At 46.7% G+C, this 19,699-nt stretch overlaps 1 protein-coding gene across 3 annotated transcripts in view; it reads left to right on the top strand.

The window, feature by feature from the left end:
• Positions 1-19,699, top strand: part of rev3l (REV3 like, DNA directed polymerase zeta catalytic subunit) — an 85,147-nt gene that overhangs the window by 59,294 nt on the left and 6,154 nt on the right. Inside the window, exons 9-26 of one of the 3 annotated variants that reach the window (XM_074685885.1) lie at positions 578-720; positions 1,233-1,364; positions 1,510-1,747; positions 2,253-2,395; positions 2,891-6,722; positions 7,031-7,908; positions 9,720-9,805; positions 10,062-10,187; positions 10,282-10,474; positions 10,742-10,856; positions 11,025-11,140; positions 12,255-12,373; positions 13,968-14,086; positions 14,225-14,366; positions 14,722-14,966; positions 16,918-17,026; positions 17,698-17,904; positions 18,888-18,997. In XM_074685885.1, the coding sequence (XP_074541986.1) occupies positions 578-720; positions 1,233-1,364; positions 1,510-1,747; positions 2,253-2,395; positions 2,891-6,722; positions 7,031-7,908; positions 9,720-9,805; positions 10,062-10,187; positions 10,282-10,474; positions 10,742-10,856; positions 11,025-11,140; positions 12,255-12,373; positions 13,968-14,086; positions 14,225-14,366; positions 14,722-14,966; positions 16,918-17,026; positions 17,698-17,904; positions 18,888-18,997 (7,053 nt within the window). The remainder of the gene's footprint in view (positions 1-577; positions 721-1,232; positions 1,365-1,509; positions 1,748-2,252; positions 2,396-2,890; positions 6,723-7,030; positions 7,909-9,719; positions 9,806-10,061; positions 10,188-10,281; positions 10,475-10,741; positions 10,857-11,024; positions 11,141-12,254; positions 12,374-13,967; positions 14,087-14,224; positions 14,367-14,721; positions 14,967-16,917; positions 17,027-17,697; positions 17,905-18,887; positions 18,998-19,699) is intronic. The other 2 variants (XM_074685886.1, XM_074685887.1) reach the window with 2 other exon arrangements.

Below are 19,699 nucleotides of genomic sequence, written 5' to 3' on the forward strand. Positions count from 1 at the left end.
ACACACACACACACACACACACACACACACACACACACACACACACACACACACACACACTCACTGGCCAGACTAGAGTCTCTCCCCACACATGTGCAGCCACCCACACACACACAGAGTGTAAACAGAGCACTTCCCCTGATTGAGACCTGCAGTAAAGAGATGCTAATGAGACATGACTGTGAGGGCAGATACCAGAAGGTCCTCCGCTCTGTGATTCAGGTAACAGCTCGGCTCGCAGCGCTGCTTAAGCTCACTCAAAGCAGGTGGAAATAGGAGAAATCAACTGCTGCAAGCACCTGATCCAAGTGTCTCCACACAGCTGGGATCTCAGGACGTCTGTCCCTACAATCTCCAGAATATAACACCTCAGGAACACTATGAGATGGAGAATGGAGCCTGAAATAAAGTGATGAGATGTTTAATCAGATCTGTGCTGTTGCATTAATCACATTAATGCAATTCACTGGAAACACATGAATTCAAGTTTTTCAGGAGCAGAGAGAATTTCAGTCACATAAGGTTGAAGTTTTACACTTCACTAACCTTTTCTGTATATCTGTCTTAACCTCTTCAGGACTCAGAGTTTGTCTGCTGGTGACACAGAGGACCAAGAGGACTTCCCCGGTGAACTCACTCTCCACTCTGACCCCCTGACCTCTGAGGGTCTGCCGTGTACACCTGCAAACGCTTTGGAGTTGCACAGAGACTCACAACCAGGTGAAGAACTTACGATTTATGTGAAAAGCTCTGAGAGAAAACTAGGACTACGCGAAAATTAAGACCTTTCTGAGTAAAATGGATTGGCTGTTTTATCTAATTCTTAGATAAAAACTACACTCCCTGCTCCCCTGTTTGTCTCCCTTCTCCCGCCTGAGTGTCAGGATTCAGAGGAAGCTGTTGAAAGTAGCGTTTGTCTCTTGGCTCCAGCTGTGTGCGGGGTTCAAAGTGTGGCTCTCAGTGATTTGTATTAGCCTAATCTGCAGGCACTGTGTCTGCCAAGTGTCCCACAGGAGCACAAAGTAGCTGCCAGGGACGGCACACACACACACACACACTCACACACACACACAGACACTGACCTGGTGCTGAACCGTCCCTGCTGTGCTGCAGCCTGTGTGTTGATGGGCCTGTCTTTATGGATTATCTCGGTCTAGCTCTGTCTCATGTGTTAAATGTGCTGCGCCGCTGATGCTAATGATGCTAATGATGCTCTCTTCCTCTGGTCTTAGACACCTCTGTCAGGAGCAGTAAAGTATTCCCAGAGGAGGCTGTGGTGGACGAAGAGGCCATCCTGAGTCTCCTGGAGAGCAGTCAGACCTTCCTGCCTCCTTCACAGACGTCCAGTCACTCTCCTCTGTTAGGTACGGCTCCTGCTCTGATCCTCAAACACCTGACAATCGATCGTTGTGAAAACTCAAACCTTTTTTCCTTACCCCGTTGGCAAATAGTATAACTTTTTACCCTCACCTGAGTGATGTCACATCGTGGTTCTCTTTGGTTGCGCAGATGACAGCCCTGACCACGCCCTAATCGACCTGCTGGCCGGTCTGGAGGACGATGGTTTCAGGAGGACCCCAGTCAGGCAGAACTCTCAGTCGCAGTCCCTCCCTGGAGCCCGGAGCTACCACTGCAACAGTGATGAAGAGGAGGCGGAGCCAGAGCATGAGAGGGAGGAGGCAGAGCTTAGTGTGATCATGTCACAGAGGTGGGACAGAGAGCTGCCGGAGAGCTCAAACTTACAGAGGTGAGTCCGTCTCTGATTAATTTGAGTCAAAAAACACAAGTAGAGTCCAACTGAATTATGTTATTACTATATTCTAAAGTAAACCTGGTGATCAGCTTTCATCCAGCTCTTTGCAGCAGTCAGAAACAGCTCAGTCTAAAAACTTATAACACACAGACCATAAAAGCACAACATATCAAACATGACATAAAGCTCTGTCACATATTAGTTTCCTTTCAAATCATCAGTTTCTGGGTGATTCCTGGTGATCAGCCCATTAGTTGAGTTTATTTTCAAATAGTTAAAAGTTCCTGGTTTCTGTTTGTCACTTTCATGCTGACTCTGCAGCACCTGCTCACACTTCTCCCCCTGAGCATGACTTGAGCTGATAACAGCCGCCTTGTTAAAGATTTCTGGGGTGTGAGAACGAACATGAGCCGCAGAGTGAGCCGTGTAGTGCGTGCTGTCAGTAGCTCTGTGTGTGTTAGTGTCGTTGATTCAGTGCCTGTCATCCCTCTGTGTGCAGGTCTGCTGTGAAGGAGCCGGAGGACGGTCTCAGTGACGAGCAGCAGGAGTCCTCTGACGATGACATGGACTGGAGCGGGAATAGCTCTCTGTTCGCCAACCTGTCCATCCCTCAGCTGGACGGAGCTGCAGACGAGAGCAGCGGTGAGTCGTCTCCTGCTGAGACAGCCCTTAAATGTTAGCTTGACACTTATTGAGCGTCCCTGCTGCTTCATGCTCCATCCAGGATCTAAGGAAACAGACCTGACAGTAGAAGGAGCGGGTTTTCGGCTGTGTGGGAAAAAAATCTAGCAGTCATAACTTATATCATGGTGTTAGGAACAGTTTTTTCGGAATTAAACTGTAAAGGCAGATTTTGGTGCTGGGTTAAAGTAAAAAGCCTGTAATATAGATGGCTAACATCAGAAATATTCCTCTTACTGGGTGAAGCTCGTCTGGTTTGCTTCTTTTTATTTTAGATTCATCTTAAAATAGAGGAAAATAACAATCATTCTTTATTTATATACCAACAATTCAAAACTAACGTTACCCGAGCTCTTTGTTGAGGTCCTCTGTAAAGACTCAGCATCAAGATAAAAGTAATTCACAGAGTGAAATGATCTCACTGAGGTGTCTCTTTTTCCTCTGCTGTGTCTGCAGATTCATCGTTAACTGACAGCGGCTCCAGGACGCAGTCTTCTCTCATAGTCACAGAGAAGATGCTCGTGAAGAGAAACCCCTTCCCCAGAGAGACGGTTCACCTGGAGCCACCCTCCTCAGCTAAGACCCTCCTCGAGTGCAAACATCCTGAGCACAGACCGGGTCACGTGCTGGACACGGAGCAACCACTCGACAAGCACTTTCAGTCAAAGAGCAGCCAGGACAGCAGCAGTGAATGTTCGACAGGGTTTAAAGTCAATAAAGAGATCCCCTACATCCCTCCGGTCAAACACCCTATCCCCTGTAAGATAGCCAATCACCCTGAGGCGTCCTCAATCTGCGGGGACACAGAGGACATACGACCTCTGTACACATACGACAAAAAAACCTCCTTAGCTCTGAATGAGACGGATCTAGAAAGTTTTACATTTGGAAATGGGAAGGTGACCAAAAACAGAAAGAAGTATGGCAGCATAAAGAATGTAGAAAAGAACTGTCTGTCCATCCTCCAGAACCACAGGACCATCTCCCTCTGCTACTCAGAGCTGAGGAACTGCTCCACCAAGACTGAGCTGGAACTGAGCCAGAAGGACAGGAAGAGTCCCATCCTGATGAACATCTCCTCATCCCCGTCACCTATGGAGGACGAGGACGAGTTCCTGGACCCTCAGGAGGAAGACATGGCGCGGGACAGTGAAGAGGGAGATGTTGGAGAGCTCAAAATCAGGTATGAAGATTATCAGGAAAACAAGACTGAGAGGACAATAGTGGCCCAGCAGGAAGCACACTACAAGTTCTTCCCCAGCGTCATCCTCTCCAACTGCCTCAGCAGGAAGAAAACTGGAGGCAAGAAGCTGCCCGAGTCCTGCAGCGAGCTGGAGCCCACGCCACCCCGGAGACCAAGGATGAGGATGGGTAAAAAGAGGCTTGGGATGGTGGGAGCCAGGAACAAAATCAACACAGGTGTAAGCTCTACCTCTGACACCCAGCTCAGTTCTGACCTCACCTCAGTAACATCCGACAGTCAGGTGACCACAGACGCAGAGATGACTGATGTGGAGGAAAAACCAGAGGGAAAGGCTGAGCCAATCAAAGATGAGCTGACGGTCAAGGCAGAGCCAATCACAGAGCAGGAGCCAGACAGTGAGGACACTCTAACGGAGCAGACAGAACCACCAGCAGAGTCTCCTGTTCCCGATGTCCCAGCCGTCCCCACTGTCACCGCTGTCACCTCTGTCCCAGCTGTCATTGCCAGTTCTGAGGAAGCTGCTGATTCACCAGAGGACAACCCTCTGCAAGACCTGTCTGCTAAAGTCACCTGCACCAAACCCTCCGCCCTGCCCGGGAGCAAGTACACCCTGAGGACCAAGCGCAAGATGATTTATGACAGCGAGGACGGGGAATTCTCAGGCACCATTCGTTCTAAAAACCACGCCCCCGCCAAGGAACGGCTCAAAGACCCAAACGTCTCTGACAGACAGGAAGTCAAATACCAGAAACGCCGCAAAAAGGAGCCACCTATCATCATCAAATACATCATCATCAACAGGTTCAAAGGGCAGAAAAACATGCTGGTGAAGATGTCCAAACTGAACTCAGAGGAGCAGGTGGTCTTACTAACACAAGACAAGCTGGAGCAGTACAATAAATTAGCTCCTCTGAAGGATTTCTGGCCTAAAGTACCAGAATCCACAGCTGAGAAGTTCCCCGTCACTGAGCCAAAGGCTAAAAAACACCCCAAGAGAAAAGCCAAGGTCAACTCCACAAACAAGAAAACAGTCAGTAAACCACCCAAAGCTCAGGTCGGATCACGTGATAGAGTCCGAAAGACTAACGGCTGTCAGAGAGGCCCCCTCCTGCCCTCCCTCCCTCCCCCTCGGCCCTGTTACTGTGAGCTGGCTGATGACCACAGTGGAGACTACACTGACGTCATGATGGAGCTAGGATACCTCTCTGACAGATCCCCCAGCCCGACAGACTCAACACCCCCTCGATGCTGGTCCCCCAGTGACCGCCTCATGGACTCCAGCTGCTCAGAGCAGCTGATAAACCCTCTCAGTGACCCATGTCTCAGCTCAGCCTTTCTCCAACCAGACACAGAGTCCCCACCCAAAGCAGCTCAGAGGAGGCGTCAACCTGCCAGACCCAAGAGAGGCACCGACACCAAGAGGAGAGTGAGCAAGCCCCCAGAGGAAGAACAACCCAAAAAGGAAAAAGCCAAAAGAAGCAGCGCTGCTGCTCCCCGGCAGAGGAAGAAAACTCCAGAAGAGGCCTCTGATAACAGCTCCACATCCACAAAGAGACTGAGGAAACCTCGGAGGAAGAAGACGGAGGAACCACAGAGCCAGGAGGAGTCCCAGCTCCTGTTCCAAGAGGACGAGGTCCCTGGCTCTGAAAGTTCCTCTCAAGAAGTCCCTCCATTTCAGCAGCCAGGGAGCCCAAACAGAAGAACCCAGGACAGCTCTCAGACTGCAGATGGATCAGACTGTGAGCCAGCAGCCCAGCCTGTGGAACCAAAGGTGGAGGACTGCGAGACGTCCATCATGGAGGTCAACCAGAGCCTCTCAGTGCCTGTTCAGTTCAAGCAGCAGGGCTGCCAAACCTCTGCTGTAAAGATGGAGTCTTCACAGGAGAGCACAGCTCCTCAGACGCCTCCTGCTGGTCAACCATCCAGAGACAGTCAGGACTCCAAACCAGCGGCCTCCCCACACTCAGGCCCTAAGAATGGAGAGTTCCCCCCTCTCTCTGAGACGCCCTCCGGCCTGGCTGTCCTCAAGCAGCTCCTCCAGAGACGGCAGCAGGGACAGGCCCTCCCTCTTCAGACCGTCGGCACAGACAGCCACTCCACTGCTCTCGCTCAGGCCACAGCTCTGCTAGACCCAGCTGCTAAAGCAACCAAATCCAGAAGAGCTCCCTCCACCACTCCTCGCAAACCCAGAACCCCCAAACCCACCACCCCCAAGGAGAAGAAGCCCAGAGTCCGGAAAGGAAAGGCAGGCAGCTCCCAGCCTGTGTCGGTGAAGCAGGAAGGCAGCGTGTCTGATGACTGCCCCGTCTTCCTGTCTGACCCAGGCATGGACAGCTGCACCTTCATAGAGGACAGCCTGTCCCCAGAGCTGCCCCACAACTACACCTTTGATATCAACGCCATTGGACAGACGGAGTTCTCCAGCCCCTACAGCGGCAGCCAGTTTGTGCTGACTGATAAAAACCTACCTGTGAAGTTCCTGAGCGATGTCAGTCAGGAAGCGGTGTCTGCTCAGGCTCCAGGTGTGGAGAAGAAGCTGGACCGGCTCTCAGGTTCAGGAGACGACGCTCTCAAACCCAAACATGTCAGTCCGGACCTCTTTGACCGAGCTGATAACGGAGAGTCTTTACCAAACCACCTCACACCCCTGGACCCCGAGAAGATGAAAAACAGAGAGTGGGACTTCTCTCTGGGTAAAGCTCACACACTCAGCCCCTTTCAGGACTTCCACTGTGAGAGGAGAGAGCTGCTCTTCTCCGTCTTTGACCCCGTCCTCCCTCTGCCTTTAAGCTCCGCCTCCTTTGTCGACAACGACGGCTCCTCCACAGGAGAGCTTATGGAGGGCATCGATGGACTGACCTCCACCACACCCAGCAGCTCCCCACGCTCCATCAGCTCTTTGTCCCAGGTGAGGACAAGCCAGCTACTGCGGGGGACAGGAGGCGGAGCCCACATCCTCAAACCCCTTATGTCCCCCCCGAGTCGGGAGGAGATCCTTGGTACCTTACTGGACCTGGAGATGTCTGAGGCCACCTTCCAGGAGCCGTTCTGCAGCGACCCGTCGGATGCACCTGGAAAGCCCATGTAAGACGGTTTGCCTGATAAAACTTTTAGCTAGGACATGAGTAACTGTGCATGTACGAAGATTCACCCTTGTGTGTTAGTGTATATTATATTATTTTAATTATTGTGTAATAGCTGATACAGGTTTTTTCAGATTAAATATTCACAGTATGTAGACCAGGACTACTTTTTTGATGCATTGTGTCCGATTTTGATCTGACTTTAGGAAGATGACTTTTTAAAATTGGACATTTGAAGCTTTGATGATTTGCTGAAGTGATAATTTTAAAAACTTGTTGAATTTTGTTCCCTGTGTGTCTTCTCCACAGGGAGGTCGGTGGTCGTAAGCTAACGGTGGAAACCAGACTGGCGAAGGAGCTGACAGAGTTCAACGGGGACTTGTCTTTGGAGGGCCTCCATTTCTGGAAGATGGCCTTCTCAGCCATGTCTCACCCCGCCTCAGCTTTAACCTCATCTTCACAAAACAAGGAAGCCGAGGTCTCAGAGGCAAGACAGGAGCAGACGGAGCTGAACCCGTCCTCAGCTGGTGGTAAGAAGGTCATCCTTCTGCCCTGTAAGAACCCGCCCAGCAGAGAGCGCGTGCAGCTGTGGCTGGAAGCCCGGAGACAGTACGAGAGCTTACAGAAAGGAAGAAGAGACACTAGACTCCAGAAGAAAGCTCTGGATGTAGAGGGAAACCAGGAGAAGACTGAGCCCCCGGCTGTGAATGTTGAGCTCTGTGAGAGGCTCTCCAGCATCAGGACTCAGAGGAGAAAGAAACGTAACCTGTCTTTGATCATAACTCCTGTGAGGAGCTCAGCCTGTCAGAGCAACTCCACTCAGGTCAGCCCACTCTCTGAGGATGGAGATATCGAGCAGGAAGGTGGGGACAAAGATGAGCATGATGATAAAGTCACCTCTCCAGAGTCTCCAGAGCTGCCTACCTGGCAGCAGTCCTCTCAGTCCAGCCCCTCAGGACCAGACCGGCCCAGCCACCACAGGCAGAACTCCTCAGAACCACAGTCACCTCAGCTCTCCAACTCCCCTCAAAGACCAGGTGGTGATCTGAGTCCTTCAATCATCCGTGTCGGCACCAAGGAGGAAGAGAAGACCAGCCCCCTCCCTCTGCACAGCACCCCATTTTTAAGAAGGCGGAGAAGGAGCAGGGAGGAGCTGGAGCCGGTGTGCAGTACTCCCATATTAGGAGGTGAGAAGCAGCTTTACTCAGTGCACTGTGTTCAGTATATAACAGTCAGGATGGTCGCTGTGTGAGGAGCCTCATGTCACTGCAGACAGGACCATCAGCTCTGAGTCAACACTTCAGCCTCTGAAACAAGTCCAGTGTGTAAGAAATCACTTCAGGTTCAGGCGTTAACTCTGCTTGTGGATGGTTTCACAGCCGTTACTTTGGTGACGTGTCGCCATCTGCACAGAGACCTTATGCGCGGACGTGCTAACTCTCTGTATATGATCTGTTTGGGTCAGACAGAGCTGAGGCCAGCACAGACTCAAATCAAACTGTCCTTCCTCCTTCTCATATCACAGCACGTTCTTGTTTGTGTGTTTTCACAGACTGTTGATACAACTACACACACCGGGGCTCATTCATGAAATGCTGATAGAGCGCTTTGCTCTCGTTGTGTATGAAAATCATCTGTACAAAATCTGACACCATATTGGTGAACACTGATGATTGAAGGCACGTTTTAGTAGGTTTGAATACCAACCAAACTTATTTAGCCCATGTTCTAATATTTATAATTCATGAAATTTACAAATAATGTGTTTTAAAGGCTCCTGCCTGTTGGTTTAAGGTTACTTTATTTTTACCTGTAAGTTGGTTTGGTCTGCAGTGGATGAGTTAGCCTTCTTGAAACAAAAACCAACAGTCAGCACGAGAGGGAGAAGACGTAACAAAGCACTCAATGCTGTAAAAGGAAAGTTTATTTTAAAAAATGAAAATTTACATTCAATAAAAATCAATATCCATAAATACAAGATACCCCTTTTCTAATCTATCCATTATCCTCTCTTTTCTCGTTAAAATCCTAGAAAAATAACTTTTAAAAACATATAAACAAGAAAAGATTGAAAAAAAGTTAGTTGATAAAAATTAGGTCATAGAAACAAATCAAAATATGCCACCAGCTAAAACAAGTTCAAGGTGAGCATGGTAAATAAATCCATGAATAGAGTTGACTATGATTATTAGAGCACAAGTATGAATCAAGATTATAGTTTCAGATTCAAGTTACCAAGGATTACATCTATATATCTATTATGCAATCTAACTTTGATGTTCATTAATATGTAACAGGTAGGAGACGTCCAGAGCATTTGTACATTTTGTAGAGCCCATGAAAGAATCAATAGAAATAGGAGAGGACTAAGAAAAAACAGAGATGATCTCAGTATTTTGCATACTTTCTTCTGTAAACAGTTTACACACAAATGAATTCTGTTTGTATTTCATGGATAAAAGTCCATGAATTATAAACATTTAAAAACATTAATATTAAACAAGTTCTGTTAAGTGATTAAGACCTCAGACAGTCACAGACAACAACAGAAAATCAGTTTAATCAAGTGGATAATGAGGAACTAAAAATCACGCATCTGGACTCACCAAAAAACAACACTTAGACAAAATATCATTAAAGACCACACAACTGATCAGACACAAGATGGTTCAGTCTTTGTTGGACCATCCTCATGTCTCTATCTGGATCAAGATGCGGTCATTTAAAGTGTTTATTTCACTCTCTTATAGCAGCTAACCTTAGCAGAATTAACTTTCAAACTGAAATGTTGTCTAAACTCTCTTAATGAGTCAGTCCTTCTCCTGCAGTAACACACATCCTGCCTCTAGCTTCTTCAAACAGGGTCCATGCTGACTGCTGTCTCCTGTGCTTTCCCGAAGAGGAGCACATTTACCTCAAAATACTCAACTTAAAAAATAGATGGACTATCCCTTTAATGCTCACTGTTCCTTAGCTCTGCTCTGTTTTATTCCCGCAGCAGATCCTGTTTCTCAGAGGCTCCAGCAGAGGAGGAGAAGCCAAGCAGACCCGCTGAGGAGAGTGTTACTGAACACACAGATGAAGGTCAGATCACTGCTGCTTGTTTTCATTCAGAGACCCACAATGCACCTGTTCTGATCACAAACATGTCTGAATATCTCACGTCAAAAACAAAAACTAACAGTGCAGTTTTTTTTGTATCAGTTTGTCATCAAATCAGGCCCCAGTTTAAAAAGCACGGTACTGTCCTTTAAACCCCACCTGTAAGCTGAGTAAGGTCAGGCTCAGGTGGGTGTTTTTATTCTTCTGATGAGCCAAAGTGTTTCTGTGTCCCTCACAGAACCAGTTTGCTGCTCTGAATGCGCCAAAGAAAGAGAACTCTCAGATCGAAGGGCCCAGCATCGCCAACTCGTATGGCTTCAGAGTCAGCATGCAGAACCTGCAGGAAGCCAAAGCTCTGCACGAGGTGAGCCTCACAGCGCCGTGTCCCAGCCTCTCTTCACGCTGTCTGCTGTTTTACCTCCTGACACACGTCTTTCGTTCCTGCCTCTGCGCCTCAGGTCCAGTACCTCACTCTGATGGGCATGGAGCTTCACGCCAGGTCCCGACGTGACCTGGAGCCCGACCCTGAGTTTGACCCCATATGTGCCTTATTCTACTGCGTCAGCTCAGACGCTCCACTGCCAGACGAGGACAGCACCCAGCTGACAGGCGCCATCGTGGTGGACAAAGACCATCAGACAGGTGACCAAGGTAAATTCATCCTGTCTCCTGATGCTCTGCTGACTCTGAGCGAGACTGAGGGAGAGCTCAGCGTCTGTTGGCTGAACTGTTTGCTGCTCACAACAAAAGTCTAAAAGTAATCTGTATTTGTTTGTTATTTCAATTATTTTGTTGTGTTCAAGTTGTATTTTTTTGTTTGTATTCTTGTAGAATGATTTGTAAAGCACACTGCTGATATATTGTTGGACATTTCTGAGAGTCAGTGCTGATCTGATGCGAGGGTTTAAATATCTCCAGCAGGTCACAGGAGAACAGCGCCCCTGCTGGTCAGGTCGGGCATCTCAGGGCTGAAGGTGACATACGCGGCTGATGAGAAGGGGCTGTTCCAGGAGTTGATCACCATCATGAGAAGGTGTGTTTGTGTTTGTGCTGTAAGAACATCCAGAGTTTACAAAGAGTCCAAGTTACTGTTTCTTTTTTTCTTTTTTTTGAAAAAGGAAAGAAATATATTTTGAGTTGTTTGTGTAAATGTAAACACGTTTTCTCCATTTCCGCTTCTTCCTTATGTGTGCCCCGTCAGATTTGACCCAGACATCCTGGTAGGATACGAGGTGCAAATGCGGTCTTGGGGTTACCTCCTGCAGCGGGCCTCTGCACTCGGAGCAGACCTGTGTCAGCAGCTGTCACGAATCCCAGGTAGGACTGTGCAAAATCCTGAACTCTGAATGTCGTTTTACTCGCTCATAATTTATCCTGTCTTAGTCTTTGTTTTTGTTCAGTTTTTGTGTATTTTTCTCCTCTCTGTCAAATTTTATTCTCATTAAGTTAAATATTTTGATCTTTTTCAAGACCACTCATCTTTCTGTCTTGGTTTTGTTCTGCCACATATCTGAAACCATTTGCACTAAGAGGAGGGAAAAACAAGCCTCTGTGTGATGGAGACAGGTCAAGTGGAGCTGTTAGGCTCCTCCAGGGCTCAGTGTTCTGGTTATCTCTCATTAGATTCTGTGTTAACACATTCTAACTGAACCATGATCCATACTGTGAGCTCCAGCTGCTGGTTGGCTTCCTGTTCCACATCCCAGATGATCCATTTATTGACTCTTTAGTGTGTTCAGCTCAGTGCTGCATACTGTACATGTGCAGGGATTTCTGTGAGTGAATACAGGTCATTGATTGGATGAGACGGTTCGAGGGCTGAAATCAGAATCACTCTGACACTGAGTTAGTTTGTGTGTGTGTGCACTGTAAACATAATCATGTACGGCTCTGGTTTAAGTATTGGGGCGAGAGAAAAAAATATTGTATCGTAGTATTGGGATTTTTTGTTTGACCATTTTAAATCAAGATTTTTTTTGATTTTTTTTTAAATATTAGTCCTTCATTTTAGTCTTTTTTTATAAGTTTGGTTGGAAAAAAGTTGAGATGTCAGATCACAGATCACCTGTGATGTGCATTTTTGGGGAAAATATGGCTCCTGCTGTAGCCTGTACACATTATCATCAACATTCAAGTTTTTCACATGGTCTAGTGTTTAAAAGTAAACTAAAAATAGCAAATGGGAAATATTGAAGAATTGCAGTTTATATCAAAATGGCACCCCAATAATTGTAAAAGAATCGAATCTGGAGAAAAGCATATCATCCCAGCTCTATTTAGTATGAATGAATGAGAGCACAGATGTGTATTGACGGCTTCTCTGTGTGTTGTTTGAATGACTCCCAATGTGTTTACTTCTTCTTCTTCCTCCTCCTCCTCCTCCGCCTCTCTGATGGTCTTTCTGTCTGTCTGGCTCTGTTCGTGTCCTCAGGTGACTCCAAAGACAACCGCTTCACTGCAGACAGAGACGAGTACGGATCCGACACCATGACTGAGATCAGCATCATCGGGCGCATCTGCCTCAACCTGTGGAGGGTGATGAAAACTGAGGCAGGTGTCCTGGCATGACCTCCACCCTTTCCTCTAACACACACACACGAACACACACACACACACACACACACACACACACACACACACACACACACACACACACACACACACACACACACACACACACACACACACACACACACAGTCTGTCATCATAAAGGATCAGTCAGTGACCTACTTTCTCCTGCATCTTTTCTTCCTGACACAGAGTCACTTCATTGGACTGAAAAATAAACACCACATCACCTTCAGTTATATAAGGATTAACAGGAGCCTTTGGCACGTTGACTCAGGAGGTCTGCTTTCTTTTGGCCCAGGCTTTCATCAGTTTTATTAATCACCAAATGTTACCTAAACTTTTAAAGCTGCACCATCAGACACAAACAAGCTGCAGTACAATCACCTGAGTTTATCCATTGGACGTGCTTGTTTTTGCCCACCCAAAGGTGCAGGCTGATATATCAGGATCTCACACAATTATGAAATAGAAACCCTTTAAACAAGCTTTACCTTTTATTAACCCTTTTTCCAAGCCGCCCCCCCTCCACTAACTCGAACAAATAATGAACATTCAGTGACAGGCGCTATGGCAGGAAACACGGTAGGAGACATTTCACAGGATGCTAGTGATGATTTTTGGAGACAGATCACGTATTATCTAGAAGTCACCAAAAGGGTCTAAACTAGATGATAGAAGGGCGCATCAAGGTCAATAAAAAGCTTCACTTACTCGCCAAAATTTACAGATTCTGACGCTATGAAAGTGATAAACCGCATCTCGCTGCCATCACTATCTTAGACAAAAAGTTAGAGGATCAGCATTGAGAAAAATATAACCTCTTTTTTACCCTCTTTATGTGCCTCTGATAGCTAGGTGCTACAGCATTTACACGGAATTAGATGCTAACGTTAGTTTAACTAGAGCCCTTTCGACAACTGCTAGCAATGATCTACAATCACCAAAGAACAAAAACTAGAACAAAACAGGCCAATGAACTTCCAATGAAAAAAGAGACACGATGAACAACCAAGCGAAGCGCTCACCGTAGGCTAACTTAAGCTAATGCTACAGAGACCCAAAGCGTCTGTCAGACTGCATTGGCCGTTAAATGGTTTCAGATAACTTTGTATTTCTTTCCAGCAGAGTGACAACATGTTGTCAGCTTACCTTAGAAAAGATGGAGACATCTCTGTTCATTTTATTCATGTTGAGTTTATGTTGTGGTCTACTGCACAATTATATCCACAGAAGACACTGAGATACTCACCGAACCTCTGAGGATACTGTGTGTTGGAGTTGCATGTACCTTATGAACACCGTTTGAGCATTTTTGGATTCAAGATCTCAAAAAGACCTTATAAAACCAAACGAATTCCCACCTTCTGCAGTTTATTCCAATTGACGTATGGGCAGAGAATGTCCGAGTGTATTTAAAAGGCTATATGCATTGTGATTGGCTTCTTCCTGTTTGTGGGCGGGACTTAGTCATAGGTCAATTCCAGCAGGACCTTTGAGCCTGTTTAGTGACATGAGGAGCAAAGTCAGTCTGAGGAGGAAATGTCCTTAAATACATTTTTTTTTCTCCTCCAGGTGACGTTAAACAACTACACCTTTGAGAACGTGGCCTTCCACGTCCTCCACCAGCGCTTCCCCGCCTTCAGTCCTCGCACACTGTCTGACTGGTTTGACCACAAGACCGACCTGTACAGGTAAAAGACACAACCAGAGACACGCATCCACTTTGGATTATTCTAGATCCCTCCCTTTTTCCTTTGGGATCATTGCTAGCAAACTGTGGCATCTAAAGCTGACGCGTGTATATATATGTGTGTGTGTGTGTGTGTCAGGTGGAAGATGGTGGACCACTATGTGAGCCGTGTGCGTGGGACCATGCAGCTCCTCCAGCAGCACGACATCATCGGAAGAACCAGCGAGCTGGCCCGAGTGTTTGGTATTCAGTTTTACCACGTCCTGACCCGAGGCTCTCAGGTACCAGAACATACACACACACTTACACACACAAAAATTTTGCAGCTGTCTGTGCTGAAGCTTCAGTCATACCAAAGTAGTTCTGATCAGTCTGTCACTTAGTCCAGACTGAAATATCTCACCAGTCATCTTCTTCATACACAAGCTGCAGTGGAAAACACAACCTCATCATGAGCTGCTGCAAAGTCTTTATTTGTTACCATGCAGGAACAAAAACTGTTTTACAACAAGAGAGTCAAAGTTAATTGAAGCATCACATGAATAAAGACAAGAAAACAAGCAGGTAGATTAAATAATGTCTGAAAGCTCCTCACTGAGTGTAAACTCATCCTGCTCCTGCTGTGTGTCCCTGCAGTACCGTGTGGAGTCCATGATGCTGCGTGTGGCCAAGCCTCTGAACTATATCCCTGTGACTCCCAGCATACAGCAGCGAGCCCAGGCCAGGGCACCACAGTGCATCCCTCTGGTGATGGAGCCCGAGTCCCGCTTCTACAGTAACTCTGTGATTGTGCTGGACTTCCAGTCACTGTACCCCTCCATCGTCATCGCCTACAACTACTGCTACTCCACCTGCCTGGGCCAGGTGGAGAGCCAGGGAACGTAAGTACAGCACACACACCCTCCTGCCCAGGCTGCCTCGGAGCGTCTCCTCTCATTATTTATAATAGAGCAGACTCACAGAGCGCTGCGTGGTGTTCTCAGCTCAGAGCAGCCAGCGCTCCTGTTAGGATGTATTTCAGGGGTTTTACTGTTGTTGCATAGCAACAGCAGGCTCCATGACCGCCTCTTTCCAGCATTATACGTCAAATATTCCAAGGTAGAAGCAGTAAGGAGAGGCTTCATGCTCTTTGTTTCAGCAGGGCAGGACTTAAAAACCACGTTACAGAACCACAGAGTCAGTCTGAGCTCAGTCTGCAGAGTCTGATTCATTTAAAGACCTTTAAATGTCACTATTAGCTTTTAATGTCCAACTCAGTCACTGTGCAGCTATATGAGGACTGAGCTCTGTGAGCTAACCACAGGATGGGTTTACAGGATTCATTGATTTGATGATCCCAGACTGTAGGTCTGTAACATGTAGGTCTGTTTAAACAGTTCAGACACTTCATAGATTTAGAGACTGTGCTGAATGAAGCAGGCCTCGTTATGGTTACAGGCTGTCTTTCTCTGACACAGAGGGATATGTTCCTCCTGTAACAAACCCATCATCCTCTGGGAACGGATTCATGTTTTAAACTTCCACTCTGTTTTTACTTTTAGGGTTTTAAAGTGATCCTCCGGGATGGAACAAGTTGGGTCCTATCACAAGGTTTAGGGCAGAAATTACCCCTACAGCAGTGTTTTTGTGCAGCAGAAGCCCAGGGTGCTCGCACCAAACACCCCCTCCCTGCTCCTCTGCCGGTTTCCTCTGCACTCAGACGGGGCCATATTTTACTTGACCAAAAACACAAATAAACGAACTCCCACTGAAAAAATCTGATATTGGTCTGCATTCACGCTTTATTTAGAGAATTTTCAGCACGTTACTTTCACACAAAAACACCGCTAAATAAGGATCTAGTTCTCATCGTGTCGTAAAACGGCGCTACCTCCACTGCAGAGCCACAGCTGGCTACGAGGCGCTCGCCACTTAGTGTATCAGTCCGCGCGCAGCGTGCCAGATATAAACAAACGCAGGTAGTCTGCCAGGACGAAGAGACACGATGAGAGGCACATCACTTCTCTGCTTATAGCCGGTGCAGCCCAGTGCTTCCCATTGACTTTGTCACTAGATTCAGTGACTTTTCAGACTCTGTAAAGGACTGAGCGCCTGTAGGCAAAACTAGCAACTGTAAGTTAAAAAGTGTCGCTAGTATCACTCCGTGAGTGAGAGGTTTTTCTCTCCCGCGGCCACGGGCTCCTCTGTTGAATGACAGGGAGGGTTATAGTAGGTGTTTCATTTACTGAGTTTGCTGTGCATAGTGAGATGCAACATACCTCTGATTTCAGCAAAGCAGGAGCTTCGAGCTAACTACAGTTAACAGGTAATCTAAAAGGGCCACGTTCCCCTTAGTGTTTCACGCTTCTTTTAATGTCTGAAGATGTCAACAAAAAAATAAGTGAATGAAAACAACTTTAAGAAATCTGTTATGCCAAAGAACAGTCTAAATGCACAGGAGAAAAAAAATAGAGAGATAAATGACTCTTCATGTCGATGTATTTCCAATAAAATTTCCAATAAATGTGCTTATAAACAAAGTGAGATGCACACAGAAATCCCAGGGAAGATGGGCTCCATAGAAATGAGGAAAGCAGGCAGTGAAAACTTAAACTATTACATATTTAATTGAGCTGCAGACAAAAGAGAAGAGAGAGCTGTGCTGGAAATTGACCAGCTGAACATTGTAACTCTTTTTTGTCATACTAATGGGAATGTATTAATGTATAATGGGATCAAATGTATCTGATGCAGTTGAAAATGTCCAAGAAAATAAATTCAGGGAAAGACCCCAGCTGTGTTACAGAAACCCCTGTAGAGGATGACATAAACCCTCTCCTGTGTCTGTTTCAGGCCTGATGAGTTTAAGTTTGGCTGCACCTCCCTGCGGGTTCCTCCTGAGCTCCTCTACCAGCTCCGCAACGATATAACCGTGTCACCAAACGGGGTCGCTTTTGTCAAGGTAAGCTCCCTCTGACCCCACTCTCTGTTGACCTCTCACCTTAAACTCACACACGTCCTGTAGGAACTCTCATCCTGAGCGTGAAACATCCCCTAGACTGCTTCTGCAGACTCCTGAACGATGATTATCTGCTCTGAAGAACAAACGTGTCTGCAGAGAGCTCACTTCATGCTCGGCTTCCTTTCATTCAGTCTTTTTTATTCATTCAGTCATCTCTGCACACGCTCTGGCTCCAGTCCACACTCTGATTATGTAACACAAACACAGGCTCAGACACAAACACAGGCTCACTCTCACTCTCAGCCTCAGTGTGTGAACACTGGTGTGTTTTGAGGTTATTTAAAGGCACAGTGTGATCAGGTTTGTTCATAGTCAGATTTAGGTTTCCTGTTTCTACATTAAGTGGACCTGATGTTTGCATCAGGCTTTATATTGGTCTTTAAATATCATGAAATTAGACATTTTTCTGGATAAATGTGGCTCATGTTAAGTTTAACAAGACATGTTTCACTAAAAATAAGACAAACAGTTTTTTAGATTTCAGTTTTTGTAGTGAAGACAATCATTTAGTGTTGGTATACCAATGTTTTCTATTTCTCTGGCTCTGTATTTAAATTTGCTCTAGGTCAGGACATTTTTGTTTGTTTATCTCTGTTTTGTTGATTTTTCAGTCCTCGGTGCGTAAAGGAGTCCTGCCCTGCATGCTGGAGGAAATCCTGAACACCAGGATCATGGTGAAGCAGTCCATGAAGACCTACAAGGAGGACAAGGCCCTGATGAGACTGCTGGACGCCCGGCAGCTCGGACTCAAGCTCATCGCAAACGTCACCTTCGGTTACACAGCAGCCAACTACTCTGGACGCATGCCCAGCGTGGAGGTGAGCTCATCAACGATTACTGTGCTCTGTCTACAGAGAGACTGTGCTCTGTCTGCAGAGAGATTGTGCTCTGTCTGCAGAGAGATTGTGCTCTGTCTGCAAAGAGACTGTGCTCTGTCTGCAGAAAGACTGTGCTTTGTCTGCAAAGAGACTGTGCTCTGTCTGCAGAAAGACTGTGCTTTGTCTGCAAAGAGACTGTGCTCTGTCTGCAGAAAGACTGCTCTGTCTGCAGAGAGATTGTACTCTGTCTGCAGAGAGACTGTGCCCTGTCTGCAGAGAGATTGTACCTTGTCTGCAGAAAGACTGTGCTCTGTCTGCAGAAAGACTGCTCTGTCTGCAGAGAGATTGTGCTCTGTCTGCAGTGAGACTTTGCTCTGTTTGCAGAGACACTGTGCTCTGTCTGCAGAAAGACTGCTCTGTCTGCAGTGAGACTTTGCTCTGTCTGCAGTGAGACTTTGCTCTGTCTGCAGGGAGACGGTACTCTGTCTGCAGAAAGACTGTGCTCTGAGTGCAGAGACACTGTGCTATGTCTGCAGAGACACTGTGCTTTGTCTGCAGAGAGACTGTGCTCTGTCTACAGTGAGACTGTGCTGTCTGCAGAGAGACTGTGCTCTGTCTACAGTGAGACTGTGCTGTCTGCGGAAACACTGTGCTCTGTCTGAAGAGACACTGTAATCTGTATGCAGAGGGACTGTTCTCTGTCTGCAGAGGTACTGTGCTCTGTCTGCAAAGATATTGTAGCCTGTTTGTGGAGAGACTGTACTGTGTCTGCAGAGAGACTGTGCTTTGTCTCCAAAGACACTGTAATATGTCTGCAGAGAATCTGTACTCTGTCTGCATTTCACATATACTTTGTGCTTTGTCTGCAGAGTACAATAATGTGTTCATTTCAGACAGCATGCAGTCTATCTCCAAAAGAACAGAAACCTTCTCTGCCAAATTGTGCCCCTGTGGATTTACTTATGCCTGACTTGTCATCCCAGGTTGGAGACAGCATCGTGCACAAAGCCAGAGAGACCCTGGAGAGAGCCATCAAGATGGTCAATGACACCAAGAAGTGGGGAGCTCGTGTTGTGTATGGAGACACTGACAGGTGAGCTGATGATTTCTCTCATGTTTGATCAGTGACACATGAACCAGAGTGAGGCTTACAGACTGATGCGTGTCAGTCTAAAGCTGCGTCTCTCTGTCTCATCGTGATCCTCTTTAACACCTCCACTGTTCTCTGTCAGAGCTCAAACATCTCCACAATCAAGGTTCAGGATTTATTGTTGTGACTCCTTGCTCTGAGGGACTCATTAATTCTAAGTTTAAAGGCTCCTTCTGCTGTTTTCTAAGCAGTCATGTGGAGTTTGTGCTCCTGTGGAGTTTTATAAAAAGATGATAAGTGTGATTTTCTAACTGCAGGAAGCAACTCTTACTTTTGTTTCTCTGAGTTATTGAAACATTGTTGCACAGGGAGGTTTAAAAGAGACGAGAGGGGGTCGTGAAGAGTTCAGCAGGCGGCTCAAAATATCAGCTGATATTTAACATTCCAACACTGATCTAGTTTTATTGATAATTTGTATGAATGAAGGAAACAGCTGAGGTTTGACTTTACAGCACAAACATGCAACTATTTCTACCAGCTTCAGGATAATGAAACAGAAAATCACACTAACTCTGTGTGTTTCTGTGTAAACCTGAGTGTGGCTATAAGGGTTTTCAGAGTGCTGCACTTAGCAAGACAGAAAGAAGGAGAGAGCAACATGCAGCTCAACGTAAAAATAACTTGTGTGTCTGTTTGTGTCTGTGC

The sequence above is a fragment of the Halichoeres trimaculatus genome, unplaced genomic scaffold (genome assembly GCF_033239565.1).
Source record: "Halichoeres trimaculatus isolate MK-OKI-2021-1 unplaced genomic scaffold, fHalTri1.1 fHalTri1_scaffold_13, whole genome shotgun sequence".
Classification (NCBI taxonomy): domain Eukaryota; kingdom Metazoa; phylum Chordata; class Actinopteri; order Labriformes; family Labridae; genus Halichoeres; species Halichoeres trimaculatus.